At 37.0% G+C, this 17692-nt stretch overlaps 1 protein-coding gene across 1 annotated transcript in view; it reads left to right on the top strand.

Moving 5' to 3' along the window:
* Nucleotides 1-17692, top strand: part of ELMOD1 (ELMO domain containing 1) — a 108958-nt gene that overhangs the window by 64090 nt on the left and 27176 nt on the right. The window contains exons 3-6 of the mRNA XM_024741871.1: nt 137-282; nt 420-448; nt 1297-1394; nt 4474-4603. Of these exons, the coding sequence (XP_024597639.1) occupies nt 137-282; nt 420-448; nt 1297-1394; nt 4474-4603 (403 nt within the window). The remainder of the gene's footprint in view (nt 1-136; nt 283-419; nt 449-1296; nt 1395-4473; nt 4604-17692) is intronic.

The raw sequence follows: 17692 nt of genomic DNA, 5'->3' as shown, positions 1-17692 counted from the left end.
GAATAATGAAATATGCTTGTAAACCCAGAAGTCTAATGATTGATTTTCTTCTGGGCTTGTTTGCTTGCTGGTGGTGGCTGCTTTCTATTCTCTTACAGAATTCTATTGGAAGAGTGCTATCTTTTGTTTTTGACAGAATGCTGATCCAGGTGTGCCTGTATTTTTACTGTAAATTTTTGTGGCGTTGCCTGAAATTTGTAATGAGAAAGCTGACTGGAAGATGTGAACTGCAACGGATCTGTTACAATACCAAGCCTGGAGCTTCTAGAACTATGAAAATCGGTAAGCATGAAACAAAGCAGTAAGCAAAATGTAGGCTTTCTGGGATTGAGGATACACTGTTATTTTTCAGTATAGTAATTGTAAACCACTTGTAAAAGATAATTTTTGAATGGCTTTTTAAATCATCTCTTTTCCAGAAACATCACTGAGGGATTCAAAAAGTAAGGTAAGTAAAATTGTTCCTATATTTTTCAGCAACTTTTCAATTGAAGACTTACCTCCATCATCAAAAAGTAAAAATTTTAAGAAACAAAAAGATACTTTTGGCTATGAATACTAATGCAAACTGAGAAGAATGAATTGTTTTCCCATCACAAACCACTGTACTTTTTACATGAGAGCAGCCACTCAAGAATTTCTAGGCAGATTTATGACACACATATTACTTCATTGTTGAATTAATCCTTTTTTTTACCTCTTTCCAAATCATAAAATAAATATTCCTTGAAAATAAGAGCAGTGGTAACTCTCTGGTATTTCATCAATATCCAAATCATTTAACTTTATACTCAAGATTTTCCAAGAAAATCAAAGAAGCCACTATGCTAGCATTTATAGCACGTAGTTAAGCATCCACATAAGAAAGAAAAATCTGCTTCTCAAGATTCTTGAATATTTAATTTAATTTTGGCATCCTTAGGACTATATCCCCCATGTACTTCACACAGTCGTAGACATAATGCCCATTAACAATGGAAGCCATGTGTGTTGAGTGAGAAAAGGAAAATATAATATTTCTATGTAAGTAGCTTAAAACAGATGAAGATGGTAAAAAAAACTTATGTATTTTTGTTTTGCTATGTTACTTACCTTAATCAGGAAAATTGTACTACCCCCACTGTGAAAATATCAAATTTACTAGAATTCAAATACTACATGAATTTTTTGCCTTTAGTTTAGTTTCTTATCTTCATATAGAAGCTTTAAACAAACATTTGAGGCCCCTATTTAAATAGACCCCACTTAAGACACCAGTGTTCATGACAAAGCAACTGATTGAAACATGTTTTCCAGCTACTGCAGACTTCAGTGAGTGTTCATCCTGATGCTATTGAAAAAACTATAGAAGACATTATGGAACTGAAAAAAATTAACCCTGACATAAATCCACAGTAAGAATATGTTTATTATGTTGTAAATATAAAACAGAAGTCACATGCCACATATTTAGTAGTTCTAAATACTCTAACTATGCTCTCACACGCTCTTTCTCCCTCTCTCTCTTTCCTGCCCCAAATAATCATCTGCATGTTGTGACTTTCAGATGAAAAATAAAGAAAAAAGATGCCTTTTTATTATTTGTAAATAGCAGCAGCTTTGTACTTCTGTTGTGATTTATGCTTATGCTTCTGAACCGCAATGAATGTAAGAAATCTGGTGCATGCCCCTGATATCAGAAGGTGAAATAAAGGGAGCCCATTCATCAACAGTCGCTCCATATGATGCCTGTGTTTTACATTAACAGTAAATGTTTAGATTGTAAATGTGCCTGAGCTGATTCTGCTCCATAAAGAATATTTCTTCAGTTCATGACAGGCTGATAATCTTGGAGACAGTTTCTACCTGCTTGTGTAGAAGACAGGCATGTGTGGGAGAGAGAGATAGACAGTTTTTATATGAAGACTTTAGAACTTTGTAATTTAGTCATCTCATCTTGGAAGTATTAAAATGCATTTGGCGATGTACATGACATTTAAAATTAGCTTTATATTTTCCATTGTGTACAGGAATTTTTCTGTAAAATTTTAGGCTTAGGATATTGGGTAGAATAAATTCTGTATGCAGATATATTCAGATAAAGTTTAGGTAAGTAACAAACTGTCTTTTAGATGTGCATACTTAAGAACTTCAGATGTTATCACTAAAGAAAGCTTTTACTTGCCAAAGATGAGGAGCTGTAGTCAAAGGGAATTTCAGAGTGCACTTTGCATAGGTCTGTATCTTGAAGGGATTCTAGTACTAGCTGATCGAGACTCATCACAAAACTCCATTTCCACGTAGTCTCCATAGTATTCTTCTATAGAAGCTTCAGCTAATTAGCTGCCTTTTCCTTATTCAGCCATTAAATGTGATTTGATTATACAGTAAATGTCTTTTTGAAACCTTCTGACATATTTTATTTCTCTGGGAAGCTGGTAAGAATGAAATTCATTTTAAATTAAGTTGAACCAAAGATTTATGATTACAATTAGGCAAGAGAGATATATTAGACCTATAATCATATTTAGAGATTGGGTTAGATTTAATAGCAAATCTTTTCTGTCTCTTTTATGAAAGTTATATATTTCATTCAAAGGTGTTTCTTTACCATCTATTCTTTTGATTTCCTTTAGGGAGAAAAAACCCTTATAGGTAGTAGATTGTGTTTTTTAAAGCTCAATATGGATTTTAGTGGGGCTTTTTTCCAGGTTGACATTGACATAATGTGATTTTTTTTTTAATTGAATAATTTTCTGGAAAAAAATCAAGAAATAGAGAGGGCTAGGGGAAATACCTTGTAATTTATCAAGCCATTACTACTATTAACCTTACTTTGTTTTATACATTTTTTTCAGGTGCCACTTACAGTGGTGATAAGAATTACTACAGTAAAATTGAATTGGGTCCCTTGTTTTCTTCTTTTTTATTTCTACCACTCCCTTCTTTCCCTCAAGATTAACTCTCTTCTCAGTCCTGTGTTGATTTTATGGGTGACCACTGTGCCCTTTTCCTAAATATCTGATTTAGTTTTTTTTAATTGAACATTCAATTTTATTTAAGTTTAGTATTCTGGGTTATCTGACACTGCCTTCTATGTTGGGAGTAAGCATACAATCCTAAAACTTAAATTTTTCTATTGCCCCCAACTTTAGACTTAACCTCTATACATCTCATCCCCCCCCAAAAAAGATGATTATGACACTGTCATTGTGATTACGGTGACCCCCCAACTCCAACAAAAAATGCTTAAATTTAGTGAGTGAATTAGAAGTTGGAGTATATTGAACAGTAACTCTTAGGCTGAATCATATGCAATTGCTATTATTGAATCACAAAAGTGAATAACTATAAAATTAGCAGGAAAAAATAAACATGAAATACTACCTTTAGATTAAAAAATGCCATCAAATGAGTACAGGAAGATAATTTATGTAACAGTAGTTTATAGGAAAAAAGGATCTTGGTGATTATTTAGCCACCTGTTTAATAAACTTGTAATGTTATGTGACTGCTTAAAGAGACCCTATTTTACTTTCTGTGTTGTAGGAGAGAAAAACAGCATTCAGATCACAGGAAGTAATGATCCTCTCTATGTCACGCTTGCCAGATTCTTTTTTGTTCCAGTGATACGTTTTAAGGGGACTGTTAATCATACAAACTGTGCATTCAAGAAGACTGAGCAAGATAGTAAAACATCTGAAAACCATGTCCCATGAGAAGGAATTGAAGGAAGAGGGGAGTTTTTTTGTTTGTTGTTTGTTTGTTTTTAACCCTGGAGATGAGACTAGAAGAAAGAATTCTTCCTGTCTTAAAATGAATAGGCATGGTAGGGAAAAGTGGAAATGAATTTGCTCTGAGAACAGTGTTTGAACCTCTTGGTAATAAAGAAAGCAGATTTTGTTTCAGTATAAGAATAGGCATTCAGACAAGTAGAGGAGTCAGAATGGACTGGGAAATTTTGTAAAGTACTGAGTTCTTTCTCTTAGCCTTGCCTTATCTGTCAGGGGTGCTCTGCAAGCAGAGGTATTTTTATTGTTGTGGTTTTTATTTGTTTCAAAATTTTTCTTACCCCTAAGCCCCTGAGGGCTATTTATCTCTCTCTCACTGACACCTCCCCACACACACCCTTCTGAAGTGTTTCTGATATATCTACCTAGGGGAGCTAAATGATCCCTAAGAAACCATGATCACCTATATTTTCTACATCTTTCAAGTCACTTGCATAAAGAGCTCCCTTGTTTTTATGCCATATTATTTCAATTTGGCTTAAGAAAAGGCTGGAATGAGAGGTAAATTTTAGCCAAGTTCCACAGCTGTCCATGTGGAGCTTCAGTTAAAAATTGTGCTTTTATTAGAAAAATCCTATTTGAGCAATTTCCAAATATTATATAAATATGAAAAGTCCTATTGTACATACATCAAGTGAACAAATGCCAGAGAATGTGGTTTTTTTTCCCTCATGTGTGTTTCTTCTATTTTTTAACATGTTAGGCTGGGAATCTCTCTTCAAGCTTGCCTTCTGCAAATTGTTGGGTACAGAAACCTTATTGCGGATGTGGAAAAACTGCGCAGAGAACCCTATGACTCTGATAATCCCCAACATGAAGAAATGCTTTTGAAGGTTAGTCCTTGAACACATTTCAGTTCTTCACTTAGGTCAGCTAATGTTTGCCAAGCTCCTGCTGTGTGCTAGGCACTGCTCTGGACATGGCGGGGCACAAAGGTGAATACAACATGGACACTGAACTAATTGGTAAAGCCTACATTTTCTTGCTGGTTCAGATGTTGGAGGTAAATTTTTCAATAGAAAATTCATGTGAGAAGTTAAATATAAAGCCAATTTTCATTTGGAATCTGAGAAAGCATCAGAGGTGATTTCTATGGCCTCTCACATTTGGCTCAAGTTTAGGTTGTTTAACTGTGTTGAAAGCCAATAGGAGAAATAGAATTTGTTAAAGAGTGACCTAGGATCTCCATTTACGACTTTTAATAGACATCAAAGAAGATGAAGTTGGTTTCTGCTTCCACAATAGCTCCCTGGGGAAATTACCCAAGATCTTAATGCTGATTATTTACTCATGTAACTTGAGTATTAGAAGAGTAAATAAAGGTTTACATATGGTGTATTAAAGTTGCTTGAAGAATAATATGCAGTTATAAATACTCCTTCTTGGCTGTCAAACAAAACCTTAAAAATCTTATTTGATCTGATAGTGTATTATGACACATCAATAAAACTTAAAAAAATTAAGACAAACCTTTAGAATTACTAATCTGAAATATTTTATAAATTCATTTCTGAAAATAAATGCTTTTTAGGATGGAGTGCTTCTTTGTCCTTTCCTAGAATTCAAAAAGGCAGTAATGAAATTGGAGGAATACATTTGTTTAGTTGCCTTAACTTTATTTTATTGAAAGATGTAAATAGAAGCTGCCATTTAAAAAATGTATCCTGTTGCGTTTTTGTGTGGAGTGTGTATTTTTGTGTATGTAGGTACTTAAGCAGATGATTCATTTGTCTCTACTAATTAGTGCTAGACCTGATGTCAATCATTAAAATTAAAGAGGCCTGGGCTTCCCAGGTGGCACAGTGGTTGAGAGTCCGCCTGCCAATGCAGGGGACCGGGTTCGTGCCCCGGTCTGGGAAGATCCCATGTGCCGCGGAGCGGCTGGGCCCGTGAGCCATGGCCGCTGAGCCTGCGCATCCTACCAATGGTTTCTTCTTCCCTTTCTCCTCTGCTTAATTTTAGCCAACCTACTGGCTGAGCTTCATCTCTTTGATTGCTTTTTTCTTTATGTTCTGATAGAGATAGTCAAGTTTAATAAAACGAACTCAAGGTGGGAAATAAGAGGTGATATAAAGAGAAAAGAGGTGTTATAATTAACAGACTGGCCACAGCTCCGGAACAATTCGTTAAAATGGCTGAAATGCCCTCTGAATCAATGACATTTGGGTACCTGCTATATGTCATCTTAGTTGATCTGTTGTATGTGTGCTGGCACAGGTTTTCAACAAATATGATTGAATGCATGACTTATTGAAGTCATTAGATACAGGTCAAGAACTTTTAAGATATGACTTTTACCTGTGGTCACAATTTGAGTATGTAGGTATTATTTTTTATAGTCACAGCTATAAGAGGTAGGCAAGGTGACAGTTATCTTTATTTTTTTCATCATTAACTTTATTTAAAAAACATTTTTATTGAGGTACAGATGGTGTACAATATTGTATATTTCAAGTTATACAGCATAGTGATTCATAATTTTTAAAGGTTATACTCCATTTATACTTATAAAATATTGGATATATTTTCTGTGCTGTACAAAATATCCTTGTAGCTTATTTTATACATAGTTGTTTGTACCTCTTAATCCCCTACCCCTGTCTTGACCCTCCATGCTTCCCTCTCCCAATTGGTAACCACTAGTTTGTTCTCTATATCTGTGGGTCTATTTCTTTTTTGTTTTATTTACTAGTTTGTTTTATTTTTTTAGGTTCCATATATAAGTGATATCATGCAGTATTTGTCTTTATCTGTCTGACTTATTTCACTTAGCATAGTACCTCCAAGTCCATCCATGTTGCTGCAAATGGCAAAATTTTATTCTTTGTAGGGCTGAATATATATACCACCATTATATATATACACCACATATTCTTTTTTTAAAAAATAAATTTATTTATTTATTTATTTTTGGCTGCATTGGGTCTTCGTTGCTGCATGCGGGCTTTCTCTAGTTGCGGCAAGCAGGGGCTACTCTTCATTGTAGTGTGTGGGTGTCTCATTGCGGGTGGCTTCTCTTGTTGTGGGGCATGGGCTCTAGGCGCGTGGGCTTCAGCAGTTGTGGCACACAGGCTCAGTAGTTGTGGCTCGTGGGCTCTAGAGCACAGACTCAGTAGCTGTGGCACACGAGCTTAGGTGCTCTGCAGCAGGTGGGATCTTCCCTGACCAGGGCTTGAACCCTTGTCCCCTGCATTGGCAGGCAGATTCTTAACCACTGCACCACCAGGGAAGTCCCTATAACCACATATTCTTTATCCATTTATCTGCTGATGAACACTTAGGTTGCTTCCATATCCTGGCAACTGTAAATAATGCTGCTATGAACATTGGGGTGCATGTATCCTTTCAAAGTAGTGTTTTCAATTTTTTCAAATATATACCCAGGAGTGGAATTGCTGGGTCATATAGTAGCTTTATTTTTAGTTTTCTGAAGCTGCCATACTATTCTCCACAGTGACTGCACCAATTTATATTACTACCAACAGTGTACAAGGGCTCCCTTTTCTCCACATCCTCATCAACATTTATTATTTGTGGTCTTTCTGATGATAGCCATTTTGACAGGCATGAGGTGATATCTCATTGTGGTTTTGACTTGCATTTCTCTGATGATTAATGATGTTGAGCATCTTTTCAGTGCCTGTTGGCCAAATTTATGTCCTCTTAGGAAAAATATCTGTTCAGGTCTTCTGCCTATTTTTTAATCGGGTTTTTTTTTAAGTTTTATTTTTATTGAAGTATAGTTGATTTACAATGTTGTGTTAGTTTCTGGTGTACAGCAAAGTGATTCAGTTTCATATATATATGTATACACACACACTCACATATATATATATATTCTTTTCCATTGTGGTTTATTACAGTGTATTTAATATAGCAGTAGGAACTTGTTTATCCATTCCATATATGATAGTTTGCATCTGCTAATCCCAAACTCCCAATCAATCCCTCCCCTACCACAATCTGTTCTCTATGTCTGTGAGTCTGTTTCTGTTTTATAAATAAGTTCATTTGTGTCATATTTTAGATTCCACATATAAGTGATATCATATGGTATTTGTCTTTCTCTGTCTGACTTACTTCACTTAGTATGATAATCTCTATGTGCGTCCATGTTGCTGCAAATGGCATTATTTCATTCTTTTTCATGGCTGAGCTGTATTCTGTCTTTATCCACTCATCTGTCAATGGACACTTAGGTTGCTTCTGTATCTTGGCTGTTGTAAATATTGCTGCTATGAACATCGGGGTTCATGTATCTTTTTGAATTATAGTTTTGTCCAGATATATGCCCAGGAGTGGGATTTGAAGTCTTAACCACTGGACCACCAGGGAAGTCCCTGGGTTGCACGTATCTTTTTGAATTATAGTTTTGTCCAGATATATGCCCAGGAGTGGGATTACTGGATCATATAACAACTCCATTTTTAGTTTTTTGAGGAACCTCTGCACTGTTTTCCAAGGTGGCTGCACCAGTTTCCGTTCCCAGCAACGGTGTAAGAGGGTTCCCTTTCCTCCACACCCTCTCCAGCATTTGTTATTTGTAAAGGTTTTAATGATGGCCATTCTGACTGGTGTAAGGTGATACCTCATTGTAGTTTTGATTTGTATTTCTCTAGTAATTAGCGATGTTGAGCATCTTTTCATGTGCCTATTGCCCATCTGTATGTCTTCCTTGGAGAAATGTCTGTTTAGATCTTCTGCCCATTTTTTGGTTGGGCTGTTTGTTGTTTTGTCATTGAGTTGTATGAGCTGTTTGTATATTTTGGAAATTGAGCCCTTGTCGGTCACATTGTTTGAAAATATTTTCTCCCAGTACATAGGTTGTCTTTTCATTTTGTTTATGTTTTCCTTTTTTGGGCAAAGCTTATAAGTTTGATTATCCCCATTTATTTATTTTTGTTTTTACTTCTATTGCCTTGGGAGACTGCTGGTGCTGGACTTATGTTTGTTGAGAGTTTTTTTTATTACTGATTCAATTTCATTACTGGCAATTGATCTGTTCACATTTTCTATTTCTTCCTCATTCAGTCCTGGGAGATCGTACATTTCTAGGAATTTGTCCATTTCTTCTAGGTTGTTCATTTTATTGCCATACAGTTATTCATAGTAGTCTCTTATGATTCTGTATATTTCTGTGATGTCAGTTTTAATTACTCCTATTTCACTTCTGATTTTATTGATTTGGGCCCCTTCTCTTTTTTTCTTGGTGAATCTGGCTAAAGGTTTATCTATTTGTTTATCTTTTCAAAAATCCAGCTCTTAAGTTTAATCTTTTCTATTGTTTCTTTAGACTCTATTTCATTTATTTCTGCTCTGATCATCATAATTTTTCTTCCCTTCTACTAACTTTGGGTTTTATTTGTTCTTTCTCTAGTTCTTTTGGTGTAAGGTTGTTTATTTAAGATTTTTATTGTTTCCTGAGGTAAACTTGTATTGCTATAAACTTTCCTCTTAGAACTGCTTTTGCTGTAGATTTTGGTTCATTGGGTTTTCATTTTCATTTGTCTCCAGGTACTTTTTAATTTCCTCCTTTATTTCTTCAGTGATCCATTGGTTGTTCAGTAGCATATTGTTTAACCTCCATGTGTTTGTGTTTTTTGCAGTTTTTTTCTTGTAATTGATTTCTAGTCTCATAGCATTGTGGTTGGAAAAGATGCTTGATATAATTTCAATTTCCTGAAATTACTGGGGCTTGTTTTGTGCCCAGCATGTGATCTATCCTAGAGAATGTTCCACGTGCACTCAAAAAGAATGTGTATTCTGCTGCTTTTGGATGGAATGCATTGTGTGTGTGTGTGTGTGTGTGTGTTGTGTGTGTATACACATATACACACATATATGGATATATATATATATATATATATATATATGCATATATATATATATATATATATATTTTTTATATATATATATGCATATATATAAAGTCCATGTGTCTAATGTGTCTTTTAAGTCCAGTGTATCCTTATTGATTTTCTGTCTGGGATCTGTCCATTGATGTAAATGGGGTGTTAAAGTCCCTTATTATTATTGTGTTACTGTCAATTTCTCCCTTTACATTGTTAATATTTACTTTATGTATCTAGGTGCTCTTATGTTGAGTGCAAATATATTTACAGTTGTTATAGCTCATTCTTGGATTGATCTCTTGATCATTATGTAATGTCCTTCCTTGTATCCTATACCAGTATTTTAAAGCCTATTTTGTCTGATATAAGTATTGCTACCCCAGCTTTCTTTTGATTTCCATTTGCATGGAATACCTTTTTCCACCACTCACTTTCAGTCTGTGTGTGTCTTTAGATCTGAAGTGAGTCTCTTGTAGGCAATATATATACAGGTCTTGTTTTTGTACCTATTCAGTCATTCTATATATTTTGATTAGAGCATTTATTCCATTTACATTTAAAGTAATTGTTGATAGGTGTGTTCTTTTTGCCATTTTGTTAATTGTTTGGGGGTTGTTTTGTAGTTCTTTTTTGGTCCTTTCTTCTTGATCTCTTCTTTTGTGATTTGATGACTATTTTTAGTGTTATGTTTCGATTCCTTTTTCTTTTTTGTGTGTATCTATTATAGAGTTTTGGTTTGTGGTTACCATGAGGTTTTTATATTTTATGTATTATATATATGCACTTGATTGTTTTAAGTTTCTGATCTCTTAATTTCAAATACATTTTAACAACCCTGCATTTGTACTCTCCTCCCCTCATGATTACTGTTTTTGAAATCATATTTTACATCTAATTGTTTTTGTATCCCTTAACTGCTTATTGTGGATGTAGATGATTTTACTACTTTTGCCTTTTAACCTTCCCACTATCTTTGTGTGTAGATGATTTCCTATCTTTACTGTACATTTGCCTTTACCAATGAGCTTTTTCCTCTTGTAATTTTCATGTTTCTAGTTGTAGCCCTTTCTTTTTCACTTACAGAAGTCCTTTTAACATTTCTTACAAAGCTGGTTTGATGCTGCTGAACTCTTTTAGCTTTTCCTTGTCTATAAACCTTTTGATTTCTCCATCAAATCTGAATGAGAGCCTTGCCAGATACAGTATTCTTGGTTACAGGTTTTTCCCTTTCATCACTTTAAATATATCATGGCAGTCCCTTCTGGCCTGCAGAGTTACTGCTGAAACATCAGCTGACAGACTTACGGGAGTTCCCTTGTATGTAATGTGTTGCTTTTCCCTTGCTGCTTTTAATATTTAATCCTGTATGGAACTCTCTGTGCTTCCTGAACTTGGGTGACTGTTTCCTTTCCCAGGTTAGGGAAGTTTTCATCTATTATGTCTTCAACTATGTCCTCAGCCAGACCCTTTCTCTCTCTGTTCTCCTTCTGGGACCCCTATAATGCAAATATTAGTGAGATTAATGCAAATATAATGCAAATAATAATGCAAATATAAAAACCATGAGGTTTTTATATTTTATGTATTATATATATGCACTTGTGCTTGATGTGGTCCCAGAGGTTCTCATTAAACTGTCCTCATTTCTTTTCATGCTTTTTTTTTGTCTTTTCAACATCAGTGATTTACACACTCTGTATTCCAGCTTGCTGATCCATTCCTCTGTATCATTTAGTCTGCTGTTTATTCCTTATAGTGTATTTTTCATTTCAACTACTATATTCTTCGCCTCTAGTTTTTCTTTATATTTCCTAACTCTCTGGTAAAAACTAACTTCTTGCTGTGTGCAGCCATTCTTCTCCCAAGTTCTTTGATCATCTTTATAATCACTACCCTGCATACCTTCTCAAGTAGATTGGCTATTTCCACTTCACTTATTTCTTCTTCTGGAGCTATATCTTGTTCCTTCATTTGGAACATGTACCTTTGTCACCTCATTGTGACTTCGTTGGTGTTTTTATTTTTATGAATCTGGTAGGTTAGTTACATTTCCCAACCTTGGAGTCATGACTTTTTGTAGGAGATGTCCTATGTATCCCAGCAGCAAACTTCCCTCTCTTTACCTGAGCTATATATGCTCTAGGGGTTCCCCCTATGAGGACTGCATGGGTCTTTCTGTTGTGGTGGGCTGACTATGTGGGCAATCTGTTAGGCTTGGTTGGCCAATGATCTGGTTGGTTACCAGACTCTGCCTTGTGTGGGGGCTGTTGGCTGCTGGTTGGTGGGACTAGGTCAGAAGGCAGCTGGCTGCAAAATCCTGGGTGGCCCTGAGGCTAGTCCTGGCACACTGCTGAGTGGAGTCAAGTTCCAAGAGTCTGGTTGCAGGGCACAGGGGTCCCAGAGCTAGTGTCAGATTGCTGGTGGATGGGGCCAGTTCCCAATACAGTTGGGTGCAGGGTCTGGGGCATCCTGAAGCTTGTATTGGCCTTCTCATAGCTGACCCCAGTGTGGGGCCTGGCCTACTGGTAGGCAGGCCAGGTACGCAGGCTGAGGAACTGTGGTTTTCTTGTGGCTGTTGTCTGCCCCCTGGTGGGTGAGACTTCTCTGGAAGCTAGAGCAGATACCCTGGAGAGCAGGGCCGGGGCCCAGGTGATTCTTGGACTGGTGCCTGCCCAGTGGTTGGTGGAGCTGGATCCTTGGCTCTCTGGTGGGCATGACCATATCCAGAAGCAGCTGCTGGTTTAGGATGTCTTAAGGCAGCCTATCTGCTGGTGGGTGGGGCTCTGTCTCCATCCAGTCAGTTCCTTGGCCTGAGGTATCCCAGTGCTGGTGCCTACAGACTGTTGGGCCAGGGAAAGGCTTGTTCCTGGGTTTAATTAGCTAGAGGGAGGATTCTACAATGGTGCTTGCCAGCACCATTGTCCATGTGGTAGAATGAACTCCCCAAAATAGCAGCCATAAATGTTTATGTTCTCAGGGTGAGCTGCAGTTGCCTCCTGCCTCTCTGGGAGACTCTCCAAGATCAACATAAGTGTCTATGTTCTCAGGGTGAGCTGCAGTTGCCTCCTGCCTCTCTGGGAGACTCTCCAAGATCAGCAGGTGCCTATCAAATTACTGCTTCTTCCCTGGATCCTGCAGAATGTGAGATTTTGTGTGTGCCTTTTAAGAGTGAAGTCTCTATTTCCCCTAGCCCCTTGGGACTTCAGAAAGAAAGATCCACTGGCCTTCAAAGTCAATGCTCTGGGGGCTCATCTTCCCAGTGCAGGACCCCCAGGCTAGGGAGTCTGATGTGGGGCTTGGACCTCTCACTCCATTGAGAGAACCTCTGCATTTGTAATTATTCTCCCATTTGTGGATCACCCACCTTGGGTATGGGACTTGACTATATTGCAACTCCACACACTCTTACCATCTTTTTGTTGTTCCTTCTGTTTATCTTTAGCTGTAGAAGATCTTTTCTGGTAGGTTTTGATCCTTTTCATCGATGGTTGTTCTGCAGATAGTTGTGATTTTGGTGTGCCTGTAAGAGGAGGTGAGATGAAAGTCTTTCTACTCCGCCATCTTGGCCAACCTTGGTTATGTTTACTTTAGAGATAAGCAAATTACAAGCATTGTAGTCCAGGCTCTGAGTCACACAGCTAGTATATTATAAAGCCAGGACTGTTCACCCCTACAATAGGCACTTTGAGGAAAGGCATCTTTTCTACCCTCAAGTGGCTTGCAGTCTAATTGGGGAGGTACTCTGCATCTACAAAAATCACTAAATCTTATCCATAGAGCTTCTCCAAAATATCTCTCAAATGTTTTCTGTTCCCACTGCCTTATTCTAGCCATCATCTCCAACCTGAAGTATTAAAATAGCCTTTTAATTCTGCCACTAACCATTAGCCTCCTCCCTTCCGTCTTCTAAAGTACCACCAGAGGGATTATCTAGTCATGTTATTCTCTAGGTTATAAACTTCAGGTTCTCTATGTCTGATCGTAGAAAACCCATGCATCTTAGCATGTATTTTGGACCCTTTCCAGTTTATTTCTTTAAGCTATTTCTCCTCTATCCCATTATGTGTAGCCTGTTTCCTCCATGCTCTGTCATTCACCATGACCCATGCCATCCTATATGACCAGATATTTGCTCATGTGGTTCCCTGTTACCCATTATTCTCAGAGTAGAATCTGGCTCTTTTTTTAAAAATTGTTACTCATTGAGTTTTGAAATCTTCTCTAGCAAATTCAGGAGTGGGATCTTTATTCTCTTCTTTGGTTAATTCAAATTCCACATCTGATAATAAAATCAATAATAATAACACATTCATTGAGTGTTTAGTATGTGCCAATTGTTAAAGTAAGTGTTTTATAGCATTATTTCATTTAATTGTCACAATAACCTTGTAGTGAGATATTCGTATTATCCTCATTTTTCACATAGTTAGAAAGGGCTCTTAATTCCTGCACTATACTATCTCTTGAGGGAAAAACTATGTCTTGTTCACATTTGTATTTCCAGAGGCTGGCCCATGGTTTGTATTTAACTTCTTGAGCTTAGGCTTCTTCATCTTTAAAATGGGTAATTATACCCTTGTTATCTACTTCATAAAATTGTTTAGAGCTAGGGTAAGCAAATTAATGCCTGTAGGTCAAATCTGACCTGCCATCCATTTTTCTAAGTAAGGTTTTATAGGAACACATCCATGCTCATTCATTTTTATGTTGTCTTTGGCTGCTTTTGTACTCCATTGGCAAAATTAAGTAGTTGTGTCAGTGACCTTATGGCCTACAAAGCCTAAAATATTTACTATCTAGCCCTTTATAGGCAAAGTTTGCTGGTTTAGAGGCTTGGGTGATATATTGCCATATTGTTTAATTGCTTTCATTTATATAAACATAGGAGACCATTATCAGTGTTTTTACTTACAAACTATGAAAAAGAAACCTGGATTTTATGGTCATTTAAACATAGGCTGGGATAAAATTGATTACATCACTTTACATTCATGTAGCACTGTCCATATGAGTTATTCAAATGGACATTCCTATTAAATATTTTCTAACCAAATTAATAGTAAAGGTAAAAATTTAGGTGGATTCATGTACTTAATAGAAAAAAATATAATCCAGAATTAAAAGATCTCCTGATGGGTAGAGCTGCTTCTCCTATAATGAATGGGTGGACAAATGCCCTTGCTCTTTCTGTTCTGTAGCAGACCTGAGACAGGGCAGAAGTGTTCAAATAAGCTTGAGATAAAGACTGAATGCAAAGAGAAGAGAATTAAACAGAGCACAGGCCATGATGAATGATGGACTGACTCAGTGTGCAGCCTCCACATCTGTAGCTTGTCACCTGCCTTGGGAATCACCCTTCCTAGCTCTCATCTCCTGCACTTGGCAGGTGGCTTTGTAATAACTCTATTCCCAGTAGTACAGCTTTAGATGGCTAGACTCCTCAGATCCCCCCACCAGAGGCCCACCACCTTAGTTCAGATTTCCAGTCAGCTTCTTAAGTACAAGAAATGACCTTACCTTTCAGAGCTACCCACCCTCCTCCCTTTATTTTTCAAGGAAGAACTTATCTATCAGAAGAGAATCAGGTAACTCAAGAATTCTTACAGGAAATGTAATACTTGGTAGTATTTCATATAAGTGGTTTAGCATAAGCGACTTTCATTTTCCATGAAAGTGACCCGTATTAAAGCAGACAGTATTAAGAACTTATTAAGAACACTTTTTAGCCATTAATCTAGTTTGTTGTGGTACATGAAATTATTAAAATAGAATTTCTTTTTTGTAATTTATTTTTGAAATATTTTATTATTCAAAGCTTTTACTCTCCCAAAGTATTCCCTGAATGAAAGAGGTTTATAAATTAGTTATGGAAATGAAATGCTTGCTGTTGCCATTTTACTCCACTCACTTGATGAGACCAGATATATATATATTTTTTCTTTTTGGGACGCAGGCCTGTCACTGTTGTGGTCTCTCCCGTTGCGGAGCACAGGCTCCAGACGCGCAGGCTCAGCGGCCATGGCTCACAGGCCCAGCCGCTCCGCAGCATGTGGGATCTTCCTGGACCGGGGCACGAACCCGTGTCCCCTGCATCGGCAGATGGACTCTCAACCACTGCGCCTCCAGGGAAGCCCGAGACAAGATATTTTTAAACTGTGTAGGGCCCTGAGATTACTTCCAATCGTTCAGGTGAATTTGATGAGCTTTACAATCTGTTTCCTTTTGTTTTGTTTTGGTTTCATTGTGGCAGAAACCAAATCAGTGCCCAAAGGTTTTTTTTTTTTTTCGGTACGCAGGCCTCTCACTGTTGTGGCCTCTCCCATTGCGGAGCCCAGGCTCCAGAAGCGCAGGCTCAGCGGCCATGGCTCACGGGCCCAGCCGCTCCGCAGCATGTGGGATCTTCCCGGACTGGGGCACGAACCCATGTCCCCTGCATCGGCAGGCAGACTCTCAACCACTGTGCCACCAGGGAAGCCCTCCCAAAGGATTTTTTAAAGGAGACATTTTTTCTCAGTTTTTAGTACTCTTCTGATGAATTAAAACATTTTCTGGGGCTTCCCTGGTGGCGCAGTGGTTGCAAAAAAAAAAAAAAAAAAAAAAAACATTTTCTGTTTTGAAGAATACAGAGCACTGGCAAATTCTTATATATATAATATAAAAAGAGATTTCTTATACCAATGTTTTGCTTTCAAGCATGATAGATTTACTTCCTTTCCTCTGAAACTTTTCTCTCACCCTTTAGATTGAATTTACCTATTGTGCTAAAACATAAAATATTGTATCATTTGAATAATAAGTAATTTTGGATTACTGCATAAAATAACTTTGATGAATTACAACTTTTTTTTGGTTAGTATTTCCTGTCTTGGACATTGCTTTATACTATGTCAAATGTGACAGTTCACTATAACGCAAGATGTTTGTGTATTACTGTCCTGTTTAAGCTTTAAAATCCATATAACGTAGAATTAGCAATTTAAAAGATGAATTATGTCATGAAGCTCAATATTAAAAAAACAAACAACCCAATCAAAAAATGGGCAGAAGACCTAAGTAGACATTTCTCCAAAGAAGACATACAGAGGGGCAAGAGGCACATGAAAAGATGCTCAACATCACTAATTATTAGAGAAATGCAAATCAAGACTACAAAGAAGTATCACCACACACCAGTTAGAATGGGCATCATCAGAAAATCTACAAACAACAAATGCTGGAGAGGGTGTGTAGAAAAAGGAACCCTATTGCACTGTTGGTGGGAATGTAAATTGATACAGCCACTATGGAGAACAGTATGGAGGTTCCTTAAAAAACTAAAAATAGAACTACCATATGACCCAGCAATCCCCCTACTGGGCATGTACCCTGAGAAAACCATAATTCAAAAAGAGACATGCACCCCAGTGTTCATTGCAGCACTATTTACAATAGCCAGGACATGGAAACAAGCTAAATGCCCATCAACAGACAAATGGATAAAGAAGATGTGGTGTATGTATACAATATAATATTACTCAGCCATAAAAAGGAACAAAACTGGGTCATTGTAGAGACATGGATGGCTCTACAGACTGTCATACAGAGTGAAGTAAGTAAGAAAGAGAAAAACAAATATTGTATATTAATGCATATACGTGGAATCTAGAAAAATAGTACAGATGAACCGTTTTGCAAGACAGAAATAGAGACACAGATGGAGACAACAAACGTATGGACACAAAGGGGGAAAAGCGGTGTGGGGAGAGGGTGGTGGTGGTAGGATGAATTGGGAGATTGGGATTGACATATATACACTAATACGTATAAAATAGATAACTAATAAGAGCCTGCTGTATAAAAAAATAGAAGAATAAAATTCAAGAAAAAGAATTATGTCTTAAGTAGTAATAGGAAATTTTATATATGTCCCTGTCTATAATGAAGATATAAAATATTAATAGTCTAAAAAGTAAATTTGTTTACATGCCCATCTTTATTTACTAGAAAGAACTTATGTTTTGAAATTGCATGTTTATACAATTGTGGGTCTCAGTCTTTCTCCCTCTCTCAAGTAATGATATGTACTGAGTC

The sequence above is a fragment of the Neophocaena asiaeorientalis genome, unplaced genomic scaffold (assembly GCF_003031525.2).
Source record: "Neophocaena asiaeorientalis asiaeorientalis breed wild unplaced genomic scaffold, Neophocaena_asiaeorientalis_V1.1 scaffold389, whole genome shotgun sequence".
NCBI lineage: Eukaryota > Metazoa > Chordata > Mammalia > Artiodactyla > Phocoenidae > Neophocaena > Neophocaena asiaeorientalis.
The sequence above is the reverse complement of the archived record's forward strand: the minus strand, read 5'-3'. Positions and strand labels throughout refer to the sequence as shown.